General features: G+C 34.8%; 1 protein-coding gene and 2 long non-coding RNA genes across 5 annotated transcripts; 2 read left to right on the forward strand and 1 right to left on the reverse strand.

Annotated features, from left to right (window-relative positions):
• Positions 1-4,523: 4,523 nt before the first annotated feature.
• On the forward strand, positions 4,524-8,412 carry LOC106384212. 2 transcript variants are annotated; one of them, XR_007326707.1, is made up of 6 exons: positions 4,524-5,737; positions 5,815-5,952; positions 6,049-6,177; positions 6,293-6,358; positions 6,448-6,722; positions 6,813-8,412. It is a non-coding gene; the product is annotated as an uncharacterized LOC106384212 (long non-coding RNA). The 2 variants fall into 2 exon arrangements; XR_007326706.1 differs by having other exon boundaries at positions 4,539-5,733.
• Positions 8,413-12,582: 4,170 nt separating this feature from the next.
• LOC106372739 lies at positions 12,583-18,011 on the reverse strand. 2 transcript variants are annotated; one of them, XR_007326569.1, is made up of 5 exons: positions 16,930-18,011; positions 16,619-16,770; positions 15,847-16,543; positions 15,706-15,775; positions 12,583-15,587 (listed from the first exon to the last, which is right to left on the reverse strand). It is a non-coding gene; the product is annotated as an uncharacterized LOC106372739 (long non-coding RNA). The 2 variants fall into 2 exon arrangements; XR_001274790.3 differs by lacking the exon at positions 16,930-18,011 and having other exon boundaries at positions 15,847-16,876.
• A 3,624-nt stretch (positions 18,012-21,635) lies between these two features.
• Positions 21,636-22,690, forward strand: LOC106384211. The gene is made up of 2 exons (XM_013824212.1): positions 21,636-22,407; positions 22,497-22,690. Exons 1-2 carry the CDS (start codon positions 21,636-21,638, stop codon positions 22,688-22,690), a joined length of 966 nt encoding a protein of 321 aa, XP_013679666.1.
• The last annotated feature ends 534 nt before the right edge of the window (positions 22,691-23,224 follow it).

Here is a 23,224-nt window from a genome sequence, read left to right on the forward strand (position 1 = left end):
CAAACTAAAAATACCCGAACCCGACCCGAAGTATAGATATACCCGAACGGGTTCTACACCTCTATACCGAAATACTAGAAAATCCAAAATACCCGACCCGAACCCGAACGGGTACCCGAACGCCCACCCCTACTAATTAGAAACATTATAATATTTTCTAAGCAAATGTAATTAATATGATATCAACATGTGCAAGTTTACTGTTTGAATAATAAGGAAAGTTTTTAATATTTGTCTTAGTTCTAAATCTTGCTCAATGCTAAACTAAATCGATAATTATTATCCCCTAGCTATATATGGGATTAACGAAATCTACAATAGTTTTGGGCTTGTCTACATAAGCGATTGATTAAAATAAATGAAAAATAAAATTCAAAAAAATCGACCAATAGAATTATAACAATTTTTGTAAGAAGCTCTATTTTAATGACATGTCAGCAGAAATCACTAAAGTGACTTCTCTTTTAATGTATAGGAGGATTGTATATGTGTCGTAATTCTTTATTTAGGTGAATAATATTATTTTTCCATAAATAATAAACAAAAATTTATGTAGACATATTGAAAGAAAATATAAAAAAATCAAAATATTATCCATAAATAATATAAATTATGAAGTACATTTCTCGATAAAGAAAGCAAATTCAATTAGAAACGTGCAAAAAATTAAATAAATTTTGTAAGCAATTTGACGGGTTAACATTATTTGATAGATTTATAACTTTATAAATTTTATTGAACATGAAATAATATTAAATTGGCATACCGTCATCGGTCTCCTAACTCATCACAACCCATCTGGCAAATACAAAAAATAAATAATTGTAACAATTTATTTATTTTAAAATTTGTATTTGAAAAAAAATAGATTAAAATTACGAACCGTGTTTAGACGCAAAGGCTCCTCATTATTAATCTTTCTATAATACTTCCAAGGTAAAGTGGGTGGCAGAGTCGATGAAAGTGGGTGGCAGAGTCGATTCATCAAGTAGCATATAATACTTCCAAGGCAAAGTGGGTGGCACAGTCGATGAAAGATGAGGAGCCTTTGCGTCTAAACACATTTTTCTTAGCACACAAACATCATCGTCGTAATACCTTAATAGTATGAGAGGAGAGATTTGTGAATAATACTTTAAAGAATGAAAAGAGAATGTTTGTATTTTAAAACCTTGGGTGTCTCATATATATATACAGTCGATTTATTTCTCATATTAATGACGCACAATATTTTGCACAATAAATAATGAAATTGTTTAAAGAAAGATATTAAATGTGTATTGTCAAAAAATGATTTGCATATGATATGATTTTAACTTGCGCAAGTAATCCATATTAGAAAGGTAAGTTATTAAAAACAAACAACCTAATTAGAAACATTAAAATATTTTGTAAGCAATGTAATAAATATGATATCAACATGCGCAAGTTTACTGTTTGAATAATAAGGAAAGTTTTTAATATTTGTCTTAATTTTAAATCTTGCCCAAGGGTAAACTAAATCGATAATATTTAATGATTTCATCTTGCGCAAGTAATCCATATTGTAAATAAGTGATTTGCATATTTAATGATTTCAACTTGCGCAAGTAATCCATATTAGAAATGTAAGTTATTAAAAACAAATTTTGTCAATAAGTTATTTGCATATTTAATGATTTCAACTTACACAAGTAATCCATATTAGAAAGGTAAGTTATTAAAAACAAACAACCTAATTAGTAGGGATTGACACTTTACCCGATATCCGAAGTGGCACCCGAACCCGATCCGAAAATGCATGTCAAGTTTTTTATTTAAAAAATTAACAAAAAATTACATCCAAATTTTTTAAAAAATAACTAAATTAATGCCTTTTTAGTTTTAAATTTTTATGTCTAAATATATTAACCATTCAATCTATTAAAAATAAAAAAATAGTTAACTGAAAGTTATATTTTTAAATATAAGAAACTTGAGAAATGAAAATTTTAATTTTTTTTTTTCAAAATCTAAATATCCGAACCCGATCTGAAATAACCGAATCTAAACTAAAAATACCCGAACCCGACCCGAAGTATAGAAATACCCGAACGGGTTCTACACCTCTATACCGAAATACTCGAAAATCCAAAATACCCGATCCGAACCCGAACGGGTACCCGAACGCCCACCCCTACTAATTAGAAACATTATAATATTTTCTAAGCAAATGTAATTAATATGATATCAACATGCGCAAGTTTACTGTTTGAATAATAAGGAAAGTTTTTAATATTTGTCTTAGTTCTAAATCTTGCTCAATGCTAAATTAAATCGATAATTATTATCCCCTAGCTATATATGGGCTTAACGAAATCGACAATAGTTTTGGGTTTGTCTACATAAGGGATTGATTAAAATAAATGAAAAATAAAATTCAAAAAATCGACCAATAGAATTATAACAATTTTTCTAAGAAGCTCTATTTTAATGACATGTCAGCAGAAATCACTAAAGTGACTTCTCTTTTAATGTATAGGAGGATGTTCTTTATTATTTATTTAAATAAAAGTTACAGAATTGCCTAATGTGGCTAAAGTATATATGGTAATTAATGATTTTGAATAATAAAGATTTGATAAATATTAGTGTATCTTCTATCATATTTGTTTAATTTTAAACTATTAAAATAAATTAAACAACTTCAATAACCATATAATAAAATTTTAGATTTTTTTTTATATGTTATATTTTGAATTTTTAAAAACGACTAACTTTTAAAAGACTAACTTTTAAAAGTCTCACATTCAAATTTTTTGTATCCATGGTTTAAAATTTTTGTTATGACAAAATACAAATGAATACAAATCTAATTTACTTTGTACAATTTTTTTGATAAAAGCTTTGAACAAACATTGACGACTTAGTTTTTTAAAAATTTAAAATTACTAAAATTATTAATCCCGTAATGAATTTTTTTGTTATGAGTAATTTAAAGTTTTTGCTATTAAAGATACAAATGATCAAAAAACCATATGAATAGAAATCATCATTTAATACACATTAATATTAAAATGTACTATGTATGTTAATATGATTTAAATTTAATTACATATCCTATCAAAAAAAAATATTGTTTGGATTAATAAAATTGGTTTATATGTTTGCACCAATTTAATTATATATGTAATAATTACTGACTTTTAATTATTCAATATATATTTATTATTTTATAATATGTAAAAACATATATACATTAAATAATTTATATGTATAATGTTCATTTCGCGCAAGACGCGGATCTTAACCAAGTTATACTAAATATTATGCATTAACATGAATTAGTAATTCCACATATTTAAGGGTCTAACTGGTGACCAAGGAATGAAAAGGTATAATGTATTCCTTACTATTCTTAATTTTTTTTACCATTTATAAGGAATATTTTTTTCGTTTTTATTCCTTCTCATTCCTTTCATTCTAGAGGAATGCAGAATAAATTTGTTCCTCACTAAAATTGATAAGGAATAATCTTCCCTTTCATTCCTATAATTTTATTCATTTGCATTTATTTCTTACTTAATCTTAATGTTCCTATAATGGTTACCAGTTAGATCCTAGGTATTAACTGTGCTTTGTTCTGTTATTAATATTCTGTTTGCTAAGGCCTAACGATTATTTCTTCAGCTTATCAGCCCATCATTTTTCGCCTATTAATTCTTCCCCACACTACGAGAGAGGGAAAATGTTATTCTACATTTTCTACAACTAAGATCCAAAAATAGCTGAATATACAATATTTATTGTTTCATGTCATACTAAACATAATATTGCATATGATAAAAATCAGCAAATGTAAATTTTCTATGTAATGTGTAATGGAAATAATGAACTAATATGTAAATCAAATTTCAGTATTTTCTATACACGTTTACCTACGCAAAGCGTGAATCTCTACCTTGTGACTTACTAAATATCCATCTTCTAAAACGTGCCGCGTTTGAGCGTTTACTCGGCGATTATACGTTGAACTGCTCTAAACCGTGGCGCTTTGCACCAAATCGTTCAAGAAATCGGATTTAAAAAAGATCAATTTTTCGTAATTTATGGGTTAAAAATCATATGGTAAGTTCATGATTTTTTATGAATTGGTTCTTACCTAGTTGGGTTTATTCAGGTTGGCTTCTTTCGGGTTCAGATTTATTCAGGTCGGTTCTTTTCAGTTCCAGTTTTTTCGGTTAGAGTATTTTTAGACTCAAATAGGTACTTATAAAATTTTATTCCGAGTCAGATATTTTGGTTTGGTTCCAGTTCGGATTTTCGGGTCTAGATAAAATGTTCATGCCTATTTTTCTCCTTGGAATCTCTTTTAGTGATAAAAACTTCCTTTTTTTGGTCGATTGTATTATTAAGCCTTCTAGGCAAAGAATTCTAAACAATGAGAACTACCAAAACAAATATAGAAAAGGGATACACTAGTAGGGATCCAAAGTAAACTAACACAAATCTATATTGTGTGTGGATGACCAAAGTTTTTTCATATAAAAGCTCCATATTTGCTTTTGGAATAGTTGAATCTCAAGGGAGATAATCTTCAAATTAATCCAAAAATACCACGTTTCAAACTGAATTGGGAACGATTTTTACTCTCTTTTTAATACTCCAGTAGGAGTCACCGAGACGAGACAACTCTTTATATTGCTCTATTCAAAATAATAGAGTCAAAGAGATTACCATTCCATAGAATTTCATGCTGCTTTTCGAAGTAACCATAATTTGCAGTAAGAACTCCATCTCCATCAAATGAAGAATCATCAACGACTGAAACCGGTAAGACCCGTCGCGACTATCCACGGTAGATCTGTCAATTACCTTTTCGAAATGGTTCAATTGAAACGAAGTTTTTGTTTTACCAAATCCATTGGAAGAAACATACAAAAGAACAATAAAAAACTTTATCAGATTTAAAATAAATTGACAACAAACAAACCAAGTGATAGAAAATAAAGCAAATCAAAGAAAAAAAAAGCAAAGCGAATCAAACAAGCCGATGTCGGAGCTATAGAAGCCTCCGGCCATCGGCTTGAAACTAAAAAAAAAAATCTCTCTTTTTCTTTTGACTTTCTCTCTTTTTCTTTTGACGGCCGGTGATAAAAACTTAAAAATAGACTATTTAAAAGAATTGCCCTCAATTGTACCATTTAAATATAAAGATATCAAACTATCTATATCCTTCGAACTTATCTGACTTGCGTGTGAAACTTTACATCAAGATATTAATAAAGGAATTTCATATAGATAGTTGGACAATTCTCCATAATAGTACTTTTGAAGTTTTTGTCTCCAAAATAACACCAGAAGGAGAAAGTCACATAAATGACATTCATTAATAGACAAAATGTTTCTAATACCATTCTTTTAAAATTAATTAAACAAACAAAAAAAAATAAAATAAATCAGAACAACCTCTCTCTCCCGCCAAGCACAGTGATTCTTCTTCTCGACGCGACGCGACGGCGGCGACCTCGCCGTTGACATCGTCTGATTCATTCACTCCCCGACGACCTCGCCGTTGACATCGTCGCTCGCGTGCCCAGAAGCCACTACCCGACACTCTCCCTCGTCTCCAAGAGTTTCAGGAATCTCACCGCCTCGTCTAAGCTCTACAAGAGGCGATCTCAGCTAGGCATCACCCAACACCGTGTCTACGCCGTCCTACGCAACCGCAGCACCGGTGATTTCAGTTTCTACATCACCCAACAATGTGTCTCTGTTGGTATTCTTCCTTCGGTTTTTATAGGATTTGCATATAATGTAGTGTTCTCTTTAACTTCTTTTACTGTCTTAATCTAGCTTGGTGGAATCAATTCTCTGTTGGGAGTAGAGTGCTCTTCCAGCATCCCATTGATTAACAAAATTCCCACCTTAATCATGGGTATGGATGTATCTCATGGGTCTCCAGGTCATGCAAATGTTCCTTCAGTAGCAGCGGTATTGCTTTATTCTTACTTTGCTTGTCCTTTATTTGCCGTTGTGTCTGGTTCCCATAGGATCTGATTCCTCGTCTGTTTACTTTTCATGTCTCAGCTTGTGCTGTAAGGTTGTTGGTTCAAAAAACTGGCAGCTGTGAGAAGTCAGTCACCAAAACTGGAAATGATTGATTCGCTCTTCCAACCAGTTGACGACCCTGTGAACGGAGACAACCGGTATCATGAAGTAAGTGGATGCTATTTAGTCAGCTCGATTTTTTGTTAAATCAGGAAGCAACCAATTATCACAAGATATTTAAGTGTCTTCTCTTTTGCTCTGGCCAAATTTCTGTTTCCAACAGCGAATTGTTTGTGGAATTTTTCAAGACAAGCAATGCACGAAAGCCTAAGCAGATTATCATATTCAGGTACTAGCAGAAAACTGTGTCGTTTGTTTTGTTGTTTAACCTCCAGTATCTAAAAAATGTTCTTACACAATCATGGGCGTATTGGTTAGGGATGGAGTAAGTGAATCACAGTTCAACCAAGTCTTAAACATTGTGGTGGATCAGATTATAAAGGTCGTGTTTCAAAGTTCCTTGGCCAGATCTGGCTTCTATCAAATTATGTTTCTAGTGAAAGTATTATATTGAACAGTTTGCTTATTTAACGCAATGCTGGCGTATCAACGTCTTGGTGAGACCGATGTGCCAAAGTTCACTGTCATTGTGGCTCAGAAAAGACACCACACCAAGTTGTTTCAAGCTAAGGGTCATGAAAATGTTCATGCAGGTAAAGAGGATACGTTTTATCTTCTGCATCAGTCACACTACGATTCAATTTTTGTATCATAACTCTTTTATCATAAAAAATGTTTGTCAGGAACCGTTGTGGACACCAAGATTGTACAAAATAGAGAACACATATTAAACAAAGAACATTAAAATAGGATAGCTTGCAACATTTTCAATAATTCTATCGAGAAAGTGTTAAATGTGGTATAATTATAAAACACATATGTTATATAGGATATCTTTTGGCACTTTCAGGATGAGTTTCTAGAAAAATAAAATGAGTGTGTTTTCTTGCATAAGTCTGTTTTTGATTTTCGAAGAGAATCAAAAACGTGTAAGGAATGTTAGACAATCCTTGTTCAGGATGGCTATCCTAATTTAGAATTTAATTTTCAAAAAAAAAAAAAACATAATCAAAATCTATAAGAAAATTCATTGGCTATAGAAATCACCAAAATAGAGTTAGTTGTCTACAAAATAGAGAACACATATCCAACAGAGAACATTAAAATAAGATAGCTTGAAGCATTTTCAATAATTCTATCAAGAAAGTGTTAAATGTGGTATAATTATAAAACACACATATATATATAGGATATCTTTTGGCACTTTCGGAATGAGTTTCTAGAAAAATAAAATGAGTGTGTTTTCTTGCATAAGTCTGTTTTCGAAGAGAATCAAAAGCGTGTATGGAATGTTAGACAATCCTTGTTCAGGATGGTTATCCTAATTTGGAATTTAATTTTCAAAAAAAAAAGAAAAACATAATCAAAATATATAAGAATATTCATTGGCTATAGAAATCACCAAAATAGAGTTAGATGTGTACAAAATAGAGAACACATATCAAACAGAAAACATTAAAATAGGATAGCTTGAAGCATTTTCAATAATTCTATCAAGAAAGTGTTAAATGTGGTATAATTATAAAACACATATGTTATATAGGATATCTTTTGGCACTTTCGGAATGGGTTTCTAAAAAAATAAAATGAGTGTGTTTTCTTGCATAAGTCTGTTTTCGAAGAGAATCAAAAGCGTGTAAGGAATGTTAGACAATCCTTGTTCAGGATGGCTATCCTAATTTGAAATTTAATTTTCAAAAAACAAAGAAAAACATAATCAAAATCTATAAGAAAATTCATTGGCTATATAAATCACCAAAATAGAGTTAGTTGTCTACAAAATAGAGAACACATATCAAACAGAGAACATTAAAATATGATAGCTTGAAGCATTTTCAATAATTCTATCAAGAAAGTGTTAAATGTGGTATAATTATAAAACACATATGTTATATAGGATATCTTTTGGCACTTTCGGAATGGGTTTCTTGAAAAATAAAATGAGTGTGTTTTCTTGCATAAGTCTGTTTTCGAAGAGAATCAAAAGCGTGTAAGGAATGTTAGACAATCCTTGTTCAGTATGGCTATCCTAATTTGAAACTTAATCTTCCTAAAAAAAAACATAATAAAAATCTATAAGAAAATTCATTGGCTATAGAAATCACCAAAATATAGTTAGTTGTCTACAAAATAGAGAACACATATCAAACAGAGAACATTAAAATAGGATAGCTTGAAACATTTTCAATAATTCTATCAAGAAAGTGTTAAATGTGGTATAATTATAAAACACATATGTTATATAGGATATCTTTTGGCACTTTCAGGATGGGTTTCAAGAAAAATAAACACTACAAGAAAACACATACTTAGCGAGGAAATTTAACGAGGAAAAACAATCCTCGTAAATTTACGTCAATTTTACGAGGAACTTACGTGGAAAACTAAAGTCATCGTTATTTCCTCGTAACGTAACGACAAAAGTGTTTCGTCGTAAAGTGGATGTAATTTAACGAGTATTTTACGAGGAAAAACAATTTCCTCGTAAATACGACGTAAACTTTGCGTGTTATTTACGAGGAAATAGTTTACTCGTATTTAGCGAGGAAATTTTGAATCCACCAAGTTAGCTTCCTTCCATACCCTCGGATGAGAGATTCAGGTATAAATTGGTTAGCAGTGATCAAAGTTACACCTCGAGGACGAATCATCAGTGGAGAAGAACCACCATTGCAAGAAGAACAGATAAATGAAGTCGAGGAACCTGAACAAGAAATTGATGACATCCTTCTCATTGATCCGCATAATCACGAGTACGAAGATCTTACCGATGATGCCACAAACGAAGCTGTTGAAGACGAGTTTAATGAAAATGATGATGTTTCTAGTGATGACGAGAATGTCGATGTATCTGATTGATGTATTTGTTTTATGAATAAGATGAGGGAGTTTGTTTTATGGATAAGATAACGTGGGGTTTGTTTTATGAATAAGGTAATGTGGGAGTTTGTTTTATGAATAAGCAAATGTGGGAATTGTGGTTTGGAATAGAAATAAAGATGGGGTTTGGAATATATGAAGTAGAAAATAAGGAATATGGGGTTTGGGGTTTCGGATTCTAGAGATTTAAACATAACACTCGTTAATTCCACGTAAGCCAACGAGGAAATAACGACGAAATATTAAAATAAAGAACGCATGCTCGTTAATTCCACGTAAGCACAAATCGTCGTAAAGACCACGTATAAGAAATCGTCGTAAATTCCACGTAGGCAGAAATCGTCGTAAAGACCACGTATAAGAAATCGTCGTAAATTCCACGTAGGCAGAAATCGTCGTAAATACCTCGTAAGCCAACGAGGAAATAACGACGAAATTGAAAATAAAGATGGATTTTGGAATATATGAAAATAAGGAATATGGAGTTTGGGGTTTGGAATATGGGGTTTGGGGTTTCGGGTTTCGGGTTTGGGGTTTAGAGGTTTCGGGGTTTGAGGTTTGGGGTTTGGGGTTTCAGGTTTGGGGTTTGGGGTTTGGGGTTTGGAGGTTTCGGATTTTAGGGATTTAAACATAATACTCGTTAATTCCACGTAAGTACAAATCGTCGTAAAGACCACGTATAAGAAATCGTCGTAAATTCCACGTAGGCAGAAATCGTCGTAAAGACCCTGTATAAGAAATCGTCGTAAATTCCACGTAGGCAGAAATCGTCGTAAATACCTCGTAAGCCAACGAGGAAATAACGACGAAATTTAAAAATAAAGATGGAGTTTGGAATATATGAAAATAAGGAATATGGAGTTTGGGGTTTGGAATATGGGGTTTGGGGTTTCGGGTTTCGGGTTTAGAGGTTTCGGGGTTTGAGGTTTGGGGTTTGGGGTTTCAGGTTTGGGGTTTGGGGTTTGGGGTTTGGAGGTTTCGGGGTTTGAGGTTTGGGGTTTGGGGTTTCAGGTTTGGGGTTTGGCGTTTGGGGTTTGGAGGTTTCGGATTTTAGGGATTTAAACATAATACTCGTTAATTCCACGTAAGCACAAATCGTCGTAAAGACCACGTATAAGAAATCGTCGTAAATTCCACGTAGGCAGAAATCGTCGTAAAGACCCCATATAAGAAATCGTCGTAAATTCCACGTAGGCAGAAATCGTCGTAAATACCTCGTAGTGTAAAAACTAGAAAAAAGGAAAAAGGATAAAAAATACCAGATTAACATGTGGCAAGACTTCCAGCAATTATAATACGTAAGTCTCGCCCACATGAATTCTAATATCTTATCATTTTCCTATTTTTTTCAAATATTTATAATTTGAATAGGATTTTACTCAGGAATGTGATTTCAGATAGGATGTGATTTGGGAGTTTGTGTGTGGTTTGAGAATGAGAGTTGTGGGTATATTTATAGGAAAGCAAGGCTCGTTAATTCCACGTAAGCAAAATCGTCGTTAATACCTTGTATATAAAAACACGGGACTTTGTGATTCCTCGTAATTTCCTCGTATTGAAAAACACGGGCCTTTGTAACTGCTCGCTATTTCGTCGTAATTTTACGACGAATTTGCGACGATATGTAATCTTATATATACCCCTGAGCGCTCACTCTTTCTTTCCTCTCTACTTCCTCTCCACCTCCTCTCCATTTCGTAGCAATGGTAAGTCTCTCTAATTTCTCTCTAATTTGGTTAGTTTAGGATAGATTAGGTGGTTAGTATAGGGAATTTAGATAGGTTTACGGATTTTATGTTATTTAGTGTTCATTAGGTGGATAATGTTGGGAAATATACTATTGATGTTAATTTTAAAAATTTAATTGGGCCTTGGGGATCACTGAGAGGGCGAGGAAGAAGTTTAACGCGAAGGCGAAAGTTCGCTTGTTGGACACGGTCTCCAACTGGAAGGTGACTGGATCGTGAAGGGGTATGAGCGTGGCAAACCCGCTGAGCTCACCACGGATGTGTGGGATGGCCTCATCCGTTATTGGCGCCTTCCTGATTCCATTAGAATCGCCCAGGCTTGCTCTAACTCCCGTAACACGGTCGATGAGCACGGAAACGGGCCGATGCTTCACACTACGGGCCAAAAACCCCACGCCGGTGTCCGTTTGGATATGGTAATTAAATATTTTATTAAATAAATTTTTTAATATATATATTTTTATTCTAACTTTCTTAACTGTTTTTTAGGCCAAAGAGACGAGACATCTCCCGTCTCTTATGGAACTTTACGAGAGGACCCACAAGAACAAGGCGGGCGTATTTGTAGATGGCAAGTCCGAGCAAATCTACAACGACGTGGTTGCTCGGGTTGAAGACCGCCAGACTCAGCTGACCCAGCAGTCTACCGACGGATTAGCCGTCACCTTATCCACACTTGAAGTGGATAAGATTTACGAGGAGGTAAATTTTCAAAATTTTTAATTTTTTATTATTCATTTAATATAACTTTAAATTTTTACTAACAATATTTATTTTTTGTTTTTAAGGTTGTCCCTAAAAAAAAGGGACGAACGTTGGGGATTGGTTCCGTCAACGATGTTCCGAGAGCGACATCGTTTTATGGTCAGCGACGGAATGATGAAGTCAATTAGCTGCGTAGAGAGTCCGCTCAGCTGCGTAACGAGTTGACCGCGACAAAATCTCGTATGGGTGGAGTCGAGGGTTTCTTGGACGTTATTGCGGCCACAAATCCGGAATGGGAGTCCATGTTGAGGAACATGCGACAACAACATCCCATTCAAGGCGAGTCATCCGACGTACATAACGAGGCGGATGTTACGAGGAGGAGTGATGAATTCTACCGGGCGATGAACGACCCTTAGTTTTTTTTTTGGTTGTTGTATTATATAAATTCAAAACTTATTTATATATAAAATATTTTCATATTGATTTATTTTTATTTTAAATTTTAATTTATTATTAAATTAAATAATTTTAATTATTTTTTAATTATATTTTTAAATTCTGTAAAAATAATAAAAACGAAGTAAATTCGTAGCTAATGTACGACCTCTTTACGTGGAAACCTTACGAGGAAATGACGAGAAACAATTAACGACTATTTTACGAGGAAACATTTGCGAGGAAATAACGAGGAAAAGTTTACGAGTATTTTACGAGGAAATCGTTTCGTGGTTGTTACGTGTATTTTGCGAGGAAACTCTTTCAAGGTATTTACGTGTAGGTTACGAGGAACTCATTTCGAGGTATTTACGAGGAATTGTAGCGACGTCCTTGCGTGGAATATTGACGTGGTCTTTACGACGAATCGCCCTACTTCGTCTTTACGACGAATCGCCCTACTTCGTCTTTACGACGAAATATATTCCTCGCTAAGTTACGACGAATTAGCGAGGAAATATGTGTTACGACGGACGAGTAACGAGCAAACGCGCTTCCTCGCTATTTCGTCGTAAAGCCTCTTTTACGACGAAATAACGAGGAAAACCGCCCTCGTTAAGGTGATGTTTTCTTGTAGTGAAAATGAATGTGTTTTCTTTCATAAGTCTGTTTTCGAAGAGAATCAAAAGCGTGTAAGGAATGTTAGACAATCCTTGTTCAATATGGCTATCCTAATTTGGAACTTAATCTTCCAAAAAAAAAAAAAAACATAATCAAAATCTATAAGAAAATTCATTTGCTATAGAAATCACCAAAATAGAGTTAGTTGTCTACAAAATAGAGAACACATATCAAACAGAGAACATTAAAATATGATAGCTTGAAGCATTTTCAATAATTCTATTAAGAAAGTGTTAAATGTGGTATAATTATAAAACACATATGTTATATAGGATATCTTTTGGCACTTTCAGGATGAGTTTCAAGAAAAATAAATTGAGTGTGTTTTCTTGCATAAATCTGTTTTCGAAGAGAATCAAAAGCGTGTAAGGAATGTTAGACAATCCTTGTTCAGGATGGCTATCCTAATTTTGAACTTAATCTTCCAAAAAAACATAATTAAAATCTATAAGAAAATTCATTGGCTATAGAAATCACCAAAATAGAGTTTATTGTCTACAAAATAGAGAACACTTATCAAACCAAGAACATTAAAATAGGATAGCTTGAAGCATTTTCAATAATTCTATCAAGAAAGTGTTAAATGTGGTATAATTATAAAACACATATGTTATATAGGATATCTTTTGGCACTTTCAGGATGGGTTTCAAGAAAAATAAAATGAATGTGTTTTCTTTCGTAAGTCTGTTTTCGAAGAGAATCAAAAGCGTGTAAGGAATGTTAGACAATCCTTGTTCAATATGGCTATCCTAATTTGGAACTTAATCTTCCAAAAAAAAAAAACATAATGAAAATCTATAAGAAAATTCATTTGCTATAGAAATCACCAAAATAGAGTTAGTTGTCCACAAAATAGAGAACACATATCAAACAGAGAACATTAAAATATGATAGCTTGAAGCATTTTCAATAATTCTATTAAGAAAGTGTTAAATGTGGTATAATTATAAAACACATATGTTATATAGGATATCTTTTGGCACTTTCAGGATGAGTTTCAAGAAAAATAAATTGAGTGTGTTTTCTTGCATAAATCTGTTTTCGAAGAGAATCAAAAGCGTGTAAGGAATGTTAGACAATCCTTGTTCAGGATGGCTATCCTAATTTTGAACTTAATCTTCCAAAAAAAACATAATCAAAATCTATAAGAAAATTCATTGGCTATAGAAATCACCAAAATAGAGTTTATTGTCTACAAAATAGAGAACACATATCAAACCAAGAACATTAAAATAGGATAGCTTGAAGCATTTTCAATAATTCTATCAAGAAACTGTTAAATGTGGTATAATTATAAAACACATATGTTATATAGGATATCTTTTGGCACTTTCAGGATGGGTTTCAAGAAAAATAAAATGAATGTGTTTTCTTTCATAAGTCTGTTTTCGAAGAGAATCAAAAGCGTGTAAGGAATGTTAGACAATCCTTGTTCAATATGGCTATCCTAATTTGGAACTTAATCTTCCAAAAAAAAAAAAACATAATGAAAATCTATACGAAAATTCATTTGCTATAGAAATCACCAAAATAGAGTTAGTTGTCCACAAAATAGAGAACACATATCAAACAGAGAACATTAAAATATGATAGCTTGAAGCATTTTCAATAATTCTATTAAGAAAGTGTTAAATGTGGTATAATTATAAAACACATATGTTATATAGGATATCTTTTGGCACTTTCAGGATGAGTTTCAAGAAAAATAAATTGAGTGTGTTTTCTTGCATAAATCTGTTTTCGAAGAGAATCAAAAGCGTGTAAGGAATGTTAGACAATCCTTGTTCAGGATGGCTATCCTAATTTTGAACTTAATCTTCCAAAAAAACATAATCAAAATCTATAAGAAAATTCATTGGCTATAGAAATCACCAAAATAGAGTTTATTGTCTACAAAATAGAGAACACATATCAAACCAAGAACATTAAAATAGGATAGCTTAAAGCATTTTCAATAATTCTATCAAGAAACTGTTAAATGTGGTATAATTATAAAACACATATGTTATATAGGATATCTTTTGGCACTTTCAGGGTGGGTTTCAAGAAAAATAAAATGAGTGTGTTTTCTTGCATAAATCTGTTGTCGAAGAGAATCAAAAGCGTGTAAGGAATATTAGACAATCCTTGTTCAGGATGGCTATACTAAATTGGAACTTAATCTTCCAAAAAAAAAACATAATCAAAATCTATAAGAAAATTCATTGGCTATAGAAATCATCAAATATAGTTAGTTGTCTACAAAATAGAGAACATATATCAAACCGAGAACATTAAAATGAGATAGCTTGAAACATTTTCAATAATTCTATCAAGAGATAGTGTCTACATGACCAAAAAGATGAATCACATACATGAAAAAGAAGATAATCTCAATTACTTTCCAATAGTACTTTACAGGTTAGTGAATTAAAAGTATATAACAAAGACTTAGGATAAAACTTGTCACATCTAATGCTATTTTCTTTATTAACCAACAAAAGCACTCATCACACAAAGGATTAAATATTGCCGCCATATAATGAGAACATTATTGAGATATAGTTTAAATATGCATAGAGATCACGTTGATTTTTAGTTAAAGCCACTACCAAATCAAACGATTGAGGTGGGTGACTTGTCCATGTCTCTTTCTTTTAGTGCTTGAAAACGATCGTTGATCCTTTTTCTCTTTCTGAGTGATGATGATCAGTAAGCAAATCTTGACAGCAAATATAGATTAAACTTTGTAAAACTTTTTAAATTCATTCTGGTTCTGATGTTGATGTTCTGAGCAGCACCACTATCTAAAGTTCAAACAAACCACAACACAAAACAGACCAAACTGATTTGAGGTGGTACAGCTGCAACATCCACGAACCAACCTGCAACATCCACGAACACATCACGTTTGTATCCTTTATGTCTATCCCTGCAGAACAAGAACACTAAGATTCCAAAGAGGAGGACAGTAACTCCGGCAACAACTCCTGCAATAATACCAGTTTTTGGCTTGCTTGAATCACCTATTCACCACAGACAAGACGCCATCAGCAGAAATAAATTAGAAAACTTTAATACTTTTGAATCTGTTGGAAGTAAAGAAGATATGGTTCAAGCAATGGCGCACAGTAATGTAGCTACCTGAACGGACAACCTCAGTACACAAGGGTGAGGTTGACCAACACCACAATTCAAGTTGTTTCCTGTGAAACTAAGGTTGATAAAACCATATCAGATCACTGCTAAAGAAAAACAGATTTAACATAAAGTAGTGGTACGTACTTGTATTTTGGGATCTGAAATAGAGTTTGAGGAATCTGGCCATTGAGATTATTGGAATCAAGAAGACTGTAAAAACATAGTTTCAAATTGATTAAGAAAGAGGAGCTTCCAAAAAAAGAAGGGGATCACAGACAGAGAGAGCAGTAACTTACAGATTTATTAGGTTTGGAAGACCAGTAAGTGACACAGGGATAGTCCCGTTAAGTTTGTTCCTACTCAAAGTCCTGCTTGGCCAAATACAATAGTGAATAAAGACGCATGCTAAAATCTGAGAGAGCCATAACTCTGAGAGAGCCATTAGAAATACATGCTGGTATGCAAACTTTCTATTGGAAAACTGGAATTAACATCACAAAAAAGTTTGCACTGCAATGCATAATATATTAGAAACCTTTCTGATGTACCTTGGAAGAGGATAAGTTTCCAGCATTATAAGAAAATGGTGTTCCTTCCTTAAGAAGTTGCGTCCCTGCTGATGATGGTGACCAAAACTTTGAATTGTTCACAGACGGAGATCCCCATGGCAGACGAGCTCGCATATATAACCTAGCCACGTCCACAGGCGTGGACAATAGCTTAGAAACAAAGAGAGATATGCATTACAGTTTGTTGAGCATCTTTGAGACCTTCAGCAGTGAAAGAGACTTGATCGAGATTGAATGTCTGATTATAAAGCATGTCGCGTTGTCCTTCATACCTGATAAGAAAGTAATGTAATTGATCAACAATAGCTAATGAAAAGAGCTAGCTGTAAACCTAATGAATCCCTTACATTTTCTTCTGCTTGAGAAGCCTCATAGCACGAGCTTTGAGAGCTTGTTGAACAGGACCAGATCGTGTCTTTTGAATCTGCTCTCTGTATTTGCAGAGCTCAACATCAAGCTTTTTAATCTTATCTTCCACTGATTCTCCTCTTTTATTTATCTGTCAAACATTTACAAAAACCACAATCATCTGATCGGTGATCGAACACACGATTTATACCTAGAGAATAAATATCTCAGTGATTCGGATTCATAATTCTCTACACAGGACATTGCAAAATGATTTGGAGATAAGAGGGAAGCAAGAGAGAGGATGAACCCGATCGGAGGCACGGCTTCTAGATACATCACCACAAAGCTGATATCTGCAATCTAAAGTCTGCGTCATGTAACTTAACACCAGCATCCATAGCTCGGGGACAACAACGACGAACCTGATGACAGCCACAACGAATCTGATGACGACGGATGTGCTGACCTGAAGACGGTATATCTGATGACGACGGAAAGAAACAGGGTGGAGCAATGGTAATCCATCGTAGGTGAAGGACGAGGAAGATGAACACGACGGGATTGTTTCCGACGATTAGATTTTCGATTTTTTTTTTTAATTAATCAAAGGAGAGGGCGTAAGGGTAAATGATCCCTTTTAATGAAACTTATTTTTGTGATTTTAGATTTTGAGTGCTAGTTTGGGGACAAAAACTTAATTTGATGTTATCTAAGGCATTTTCTCTAGATAGTTATGTAAATTGGATTACAAGTGTGTTAAAGAAAAGAAAATATTTCCTTAGAAACAAAGTTTGTTACTTCATTTGAAAATTAGTTAAATGTTCGTTCCTTACGAAATGAGTAAAGACTTTAGTGGTTGGGCTGCCTGTGCATTTCGATGGATGCTATTGAGCAGATCGAATAAATCTAATTTCAATTGTTTGATGATTTTTGTTTGTATTTCAATTTTATCAAATATTTGATATTATTTTCAAATTTATGTTTTAAAGGACAACTATTTTCAAAAATAATTTAAATTTGTGATTACAAATATTAAATTAATTCTTCTAAATAATTTTTAAACGTTTTAAAAAATTTATAAAACATTTATAGAAGTATTTAAACTCAACTCTACCCTCTAAATACTAAAGCTTGAAAAATAATTAGTAAACAATAAATCTAAAATGTTAAGGTATTTTGATTAAGTGTATTTTTGAATAATGATAGATAATTTTTAATATTTTAAACAATATCTGGTGGTGAATCTCATAAGAAAAATAGCTCGCCGATCCAATAAAATGTTTGAAAAGAGTTGTTTGTGTGTGGTTGTGATAGACCATGGATTTTATCCACTTTTAGCCATGGTCTAAAAGTGTTTTAATATATATTTACTACTATATAGAGTCTATTTAGAGTATTTACAGGTTCAGAGACGATTTGGAGATATGTGGTGATTTTGGTGTCTTTTGGAGCCTTTTGAGTGCAGAGCTACACAGACGTGTCAGATTTCTAGCTATGTATGGAGACCTTTCCACCGCTAGATTTAGCCCATCTTTTGACACAAGATAGAGCTTTGAGTTAGATTTCCATTTCCACTGGTTTGAGGTCAATCAACATCCTGTAGCATAAGTTATGCATGTTTTATTGAAGAGTGGTCAGTCTGCCTCGCAAGAAGAAGCTGTCGAGGAGATGAAAGACTGTCGATCGATAACACAGCATTGGTGTTGATCGACAGTGATGCCAGAACGTGGGCCAAGCATATTTCAAGACCGTTTGAAGCCCAGAAGCCACACCAAGTTACAAAAATATCCATGGACGACCAGAAACCCTATTTGTGTATTTCTAAGCCACTGTTGACGACGACAAGCTTTCTATTATCCTATTCTATTATTTTCTCTTAGGTTTGGAAAGAAGATCAATTCTCCTTCAGAGATTTATTAGAACTTCATTGGTTTTATCATTGATTTCTTATCTATTATATTATTTAGACTATGATTTGTGTTATTGCTTGCATGTCTGAGTAATTCATCTTGTTAGGTTTAGGGATTTCATGAGCTTAATGTCAAACTGATAATAAATTAGGATTGCTAGATTATCTATAGATCTCTACACCACAGTGATTTGTAATACTAGGATCTGAAATAGTTAGAATAGCACGACAGTGTGACTAATTATTTGAACCTAGAATCATAGGATAGTTGAGAGGTACGAAAGTGCAATCAATTAACGGAACCCGAACTCTGCTGGATTTGATACCTAGGCGCATACGAGAGTTGGTCTAGGAATCTAGCTGAACTTAATAGATTAGGTCGTTAATGCTTGTCTAAGGAAGCATCGATCGACGCTCAGACCATAGCATCGTTCGACGCTCGCTCCAAGTCAACAAGAGATAGCTGAGACTGGACTTAGACATCTGATTAGCAATTGCTTGCGAAAGCTGGATTGCTTACTTATTAAAATCTAGTTCTAGAATTGATCTATAAACCATTAGCATCCTTGAATTTTAGTTTTGAATCTCTTGATTGATAAATCTATAGGTCTAGCTATTTCTCCTAATTGTTTACAACCTCAATCAACCAATCGAACAACTACTTTGTTCATCTTACTTTCATTGATTTACTGCTTTATAAACTGTTTGCCTACCTTAATCTTGATTTCTATAGTCTATTGTGTGCCCTAGCTCTGTGTAGATTCGATCCCTAAGTATTACAACTCGACTTCTTATTTGAGAGAGTATAAATCACTCCTTAGGGTAATTTGAGTGATATCAAATTTGGCGCCGTTGCCGGGAGCTTTGATCGCCATCAGACTTGATTAATAGGTTTAGTCTAGGTTTTATCTATTGTCATAGTTACTTACATAAAAATATTTCTTGTCTTTCAGGTACATGCCTATCAGTACCAGAAGCAGCAAGGAGGAATTACTTTTCTTCTCAGACCCAACACGTTTGGAACGCTCGATCAGCAAAGAAAAACACACATCATCGATCGACACTACCTCTACTACGTCGATCGATACTACCTCTACTACGTCGATCGACACCACCCCTACTACGTCGATCGACACTTGTGACAGAACAATGATCGACAGTTCAACTCGAACATTGATCGATACCAATCCGCGAGCAGACATGGTCGCGACACTTGTGCTACAGAGGGACGAGAATGGAGACCTGCATGACCCTGAAGGTCATCTGTGTAATGCAGCAGGTCAGAAGATAGATGGACAAGGAACTGAAATCCTTGAGCCATCTGCTGCCACCGAGGATAAAGTTCCTCTTCAGAGATCATTAGCAGATTTGACCAGGCCTAGTCAGTTGTACACCAACATATCTGCGATTCGACCTCTAGAAATCCAGGGATTTCAAATTCACCACACACACTTGTCTCATGTGGGTCAGCACCCTTATCGTGGTCTTCCTAATGAAAATCCTCTGGACCATATTGAGACACTCGAAGACTTTGTGTCTGGCATCCAGTAGGATGAAGCAACCGAAGACTACATCTTCTGCAAACTGTTCAAATATTCTCTCTGTGGGAATGCTAAAAATTGGTTGAGATGCCTACCACCAGGATCTCTCACTACATGGAATGATGTCAGGACTGCGTTTATGACTGAATTTTTAGATGATGCAAGGGCTGAAGAGATGAGAGATAAAATTTCGACATTCTCTCAGGGACCTACATAAGCTTTCAAAAGCTCTTGGGAAAGGTTTATGAGATACCAAAGGGACTGTCCACATCATGGTTTTACGGAGATTCAGCTGTTGAAAAAATTCTGCAAGGGTATTCATGTGCGATATCATGTGATGCTGGATACTGCAAGCGAAGGAAACTTCGAGACAAGGACCCCATAGGAAGCTAAGAGACTGATTGAGAACTTGATGTCTAGCAAGAGTTCCAAAAATATGGATATGCACAGGATAAAATCATCTGCAATGGATAGTGACTAGATTGTTGAGGCTGAGATTGGTTCTGTACATGAAGTCTTGTTGGTAGAACATGTTGTAGATAAGGATGAGGATCAGGGCTATATAGAAAAGATGGAATCTATGATAGAGAAGGTCCTGAAAATTCAGCAGAAGACGAGTGCATACTTAAATATGAGGTTGGATGTTCTCTACAAGGAGTTGAATGGAAAACTTGAAACCTTAGATGCCCATGTCATGATGCTAGATGCCCATGTTTCTCAGACCGCAGAAGCTGTGAAGAAGCAAGAAGCTCTGGTCAAAGGTAAAGCTGTGGAAAGTGAGAGGCACCAGGTTAATGCCATATCAGATGATGACTTTGGGGAAGTGCTCAAGCAGGAAAAACTAGAAGAAGATGCTTTCCTAGTCGAAAGCTGCATGTCCATAGGCAGCTCGTACTGGTGTCGACCGACATCAACAGCTGAGCACCGATCGACATCATCAGCTGATCACCGATCGACACCACTTTTGGGATCGGACAAAACTGTTCGAATTTAGAGCCACTCAGATTTTGCCGCTCGACACCCGCATCCTCCCACCCTAGCTCGAGTTAAAAGGGACAACATTGATCGACAACAACACAATGTACTCGATCGACAGCAACATGGGAACATCGATTGACAAGAACAGAAGAGGAGCGATCGACAACCGCCAATACCATACCGAGTACGTTTACCAGATCTTGATGCACACCGCTTGAAGGCCTCTCGAAATCCATCTCAGACATCAGTTTGATTGAAGACAACAAAGAAGATAAGTCAGCAATCTGCAGAAGCACGAGAGCAAAAGCAAACCCTAGCTGAAACCTCTTTCGTTGAGAGTGTCGATCTACGATATCTACCAGGTATCGATCAACGACATCTATCATGTATCGATCGACACCAAACAGACGGATATGAACTTGCCATGGGAAAGCAGGCAACGAAAGAACAAAATTCCAGTTGAGAAGAGAGTTAAATCTAGGAAACCCTATATTCCCAAACACCTCAGGCTAGAAGTTAACAAAGAGGAACTTGAAGGATTTCACAAGAGGGTGAAGAGGGTTCCTAAGGATATGTTTTTCGAGGATGCATATCATAAGTATAGACTTGGTAATTTCTTCAGAGAGTAGAGAGACTGATAAGGATATTGAGCTCCTATTCAACAAAGTCAGCCGTAAACCCAAGAGGACACTGAAGAAGGAACAAGATCCTGGAAAGTTCCTGATTCCATGTTCTATACATAGCCACCATTTACCAAACGCCCTATGCGATACTGCATCTGCAGTCAACATCATGGCCATAGACACTGCTGGGCTATTAGGACTAAAGATGGAACCTTCTAAAGATAGTTTCACATTCGTGGATAGCTCCCGAGTAAACTCAGCAGGCATGATCAAGAAAGTTAAGGTGGAGATAGGGGAATGCATTATCCTTGTGAACTTTCATGCTATGGATATCAAATCAGGCAAGACATCTCCACTTCTTTTTGGAAGAGCCTTCATGGCTACAGTAGGGGTAGTTTGTGATCTTAAGAGAAATAAGATGTGTCTGACTAATGTTGATGAAACCATCTTCTATGATCCCATGGAAAAGAAGAAAAGTGAGGAGCTTATTTCATGCATAGATATGTTTGAAGATCCAGGACCTACAACTGATTCAAATTGCGAGCCTACAATACCAGAATCAGCGTCAGTCGACTTTAGAACTTTAGCATCGGTTGACTTCCAATCCTCAGAATCGATCGACAATAAGCCTTCAGAATCTGACGACTCTCAGTCTTCAGAATCGATCGACACGAAGCCTTCAGCATCGGTCGATGCCTCCAAGTTTCAGAACAACCCGAGACTGAGAAGTCTAAGTCTGGGGGAAGGAACAAGAATAGAAAGAAGAAAAAGAAAAGGAATGCAGATGCAGATTCCCTAACAATAGTTCCTTTGCAATGGCAAGACGGTAGTCTTGAGTATAGAGTGCGCTGCAGAGGAGGTTCTGAATCCTTTACCAAGGCCAGAGTGCTATGTGATCCAGAACTGAAAGAGAAAGGGGAAGCTTTTGCAAGAGCTTTTATCAACTGCATTAACAAGATGAGAAAGAGAGACACTGAGACTTGTTCTGGAGCAAGTTCTCATGCTCATCCAGACTAAATCACATCTCCAAAGTCAAAGCTAAATGACTATAGCAAAGCGCTGAGTGGGAGGCAACCCACAATTAGATAATTTCGTTCAGTTTAGTTTAGATTGTTACTGATTAAAGTTTTTATTTATTGCAGGTCCAAAAAAAAAAATCTGAGGAAGACGAGTTTGCACGAGGATCGACGATGGCTGCGCAGCATCGATCGACAGAGCATCACTAGCATCGATCGATCGCCACTTAACTGTGTCGATCGACGGAGCTTCAAGAGTATTGATCGCCACTTAACTGTGTTGGTCGACACTCACATCAAAGTCAGGTATACCGTTTTTCCTTGTTAAATATTGTCCTTATGATTTATTTCCCCACTGATCTTAGTCTGTATAACACTGGTGACAATGTTGTTTAAGTCTGTGGGAGGTTCTACTAATATTGTGTTTTAGTTAGGTATAAAAAAAAAGATCCGAGTAGACGATTGCCCAGCATATCGACCGATGAGAGCATGTCGATATCGATCGACAGTACAACATCTGCAGCGACCGATGGTA

Source organism: Brassica napus, chromosome C7, assembly GCF_020379485.1.
Source record: "Brassica napus cultivar Da-Ae chromosome C7, Da-Ae, whole genome shotgun sequence".
Taxonomy (NCBI): Eukaryota; Viridiplantae; Streptophyta; class Magnoliopsida; order Brassicales; family Brassicaceae; genus Brassica; species Brassica napus.

What these genes read in the sequence shown, in the direction of transcription:
- LOC106384211 (XM_013824212.1), top strand. Translation starts at nt 21,636, where the DNA reads ATGCATATCATAAGTATAGACTTGGTAATTTCTTCAGAGAGTAGAGAG. An exon ending in CCCGAGACTGAGAAGTCTAA is followed by an intron (nt 22,408 to 22,496) that starts GTCTGGGGGAAG and finishes TGCAATGGCAAG; the next exon opens with ACGGTAGTCTTGAGTATAGA.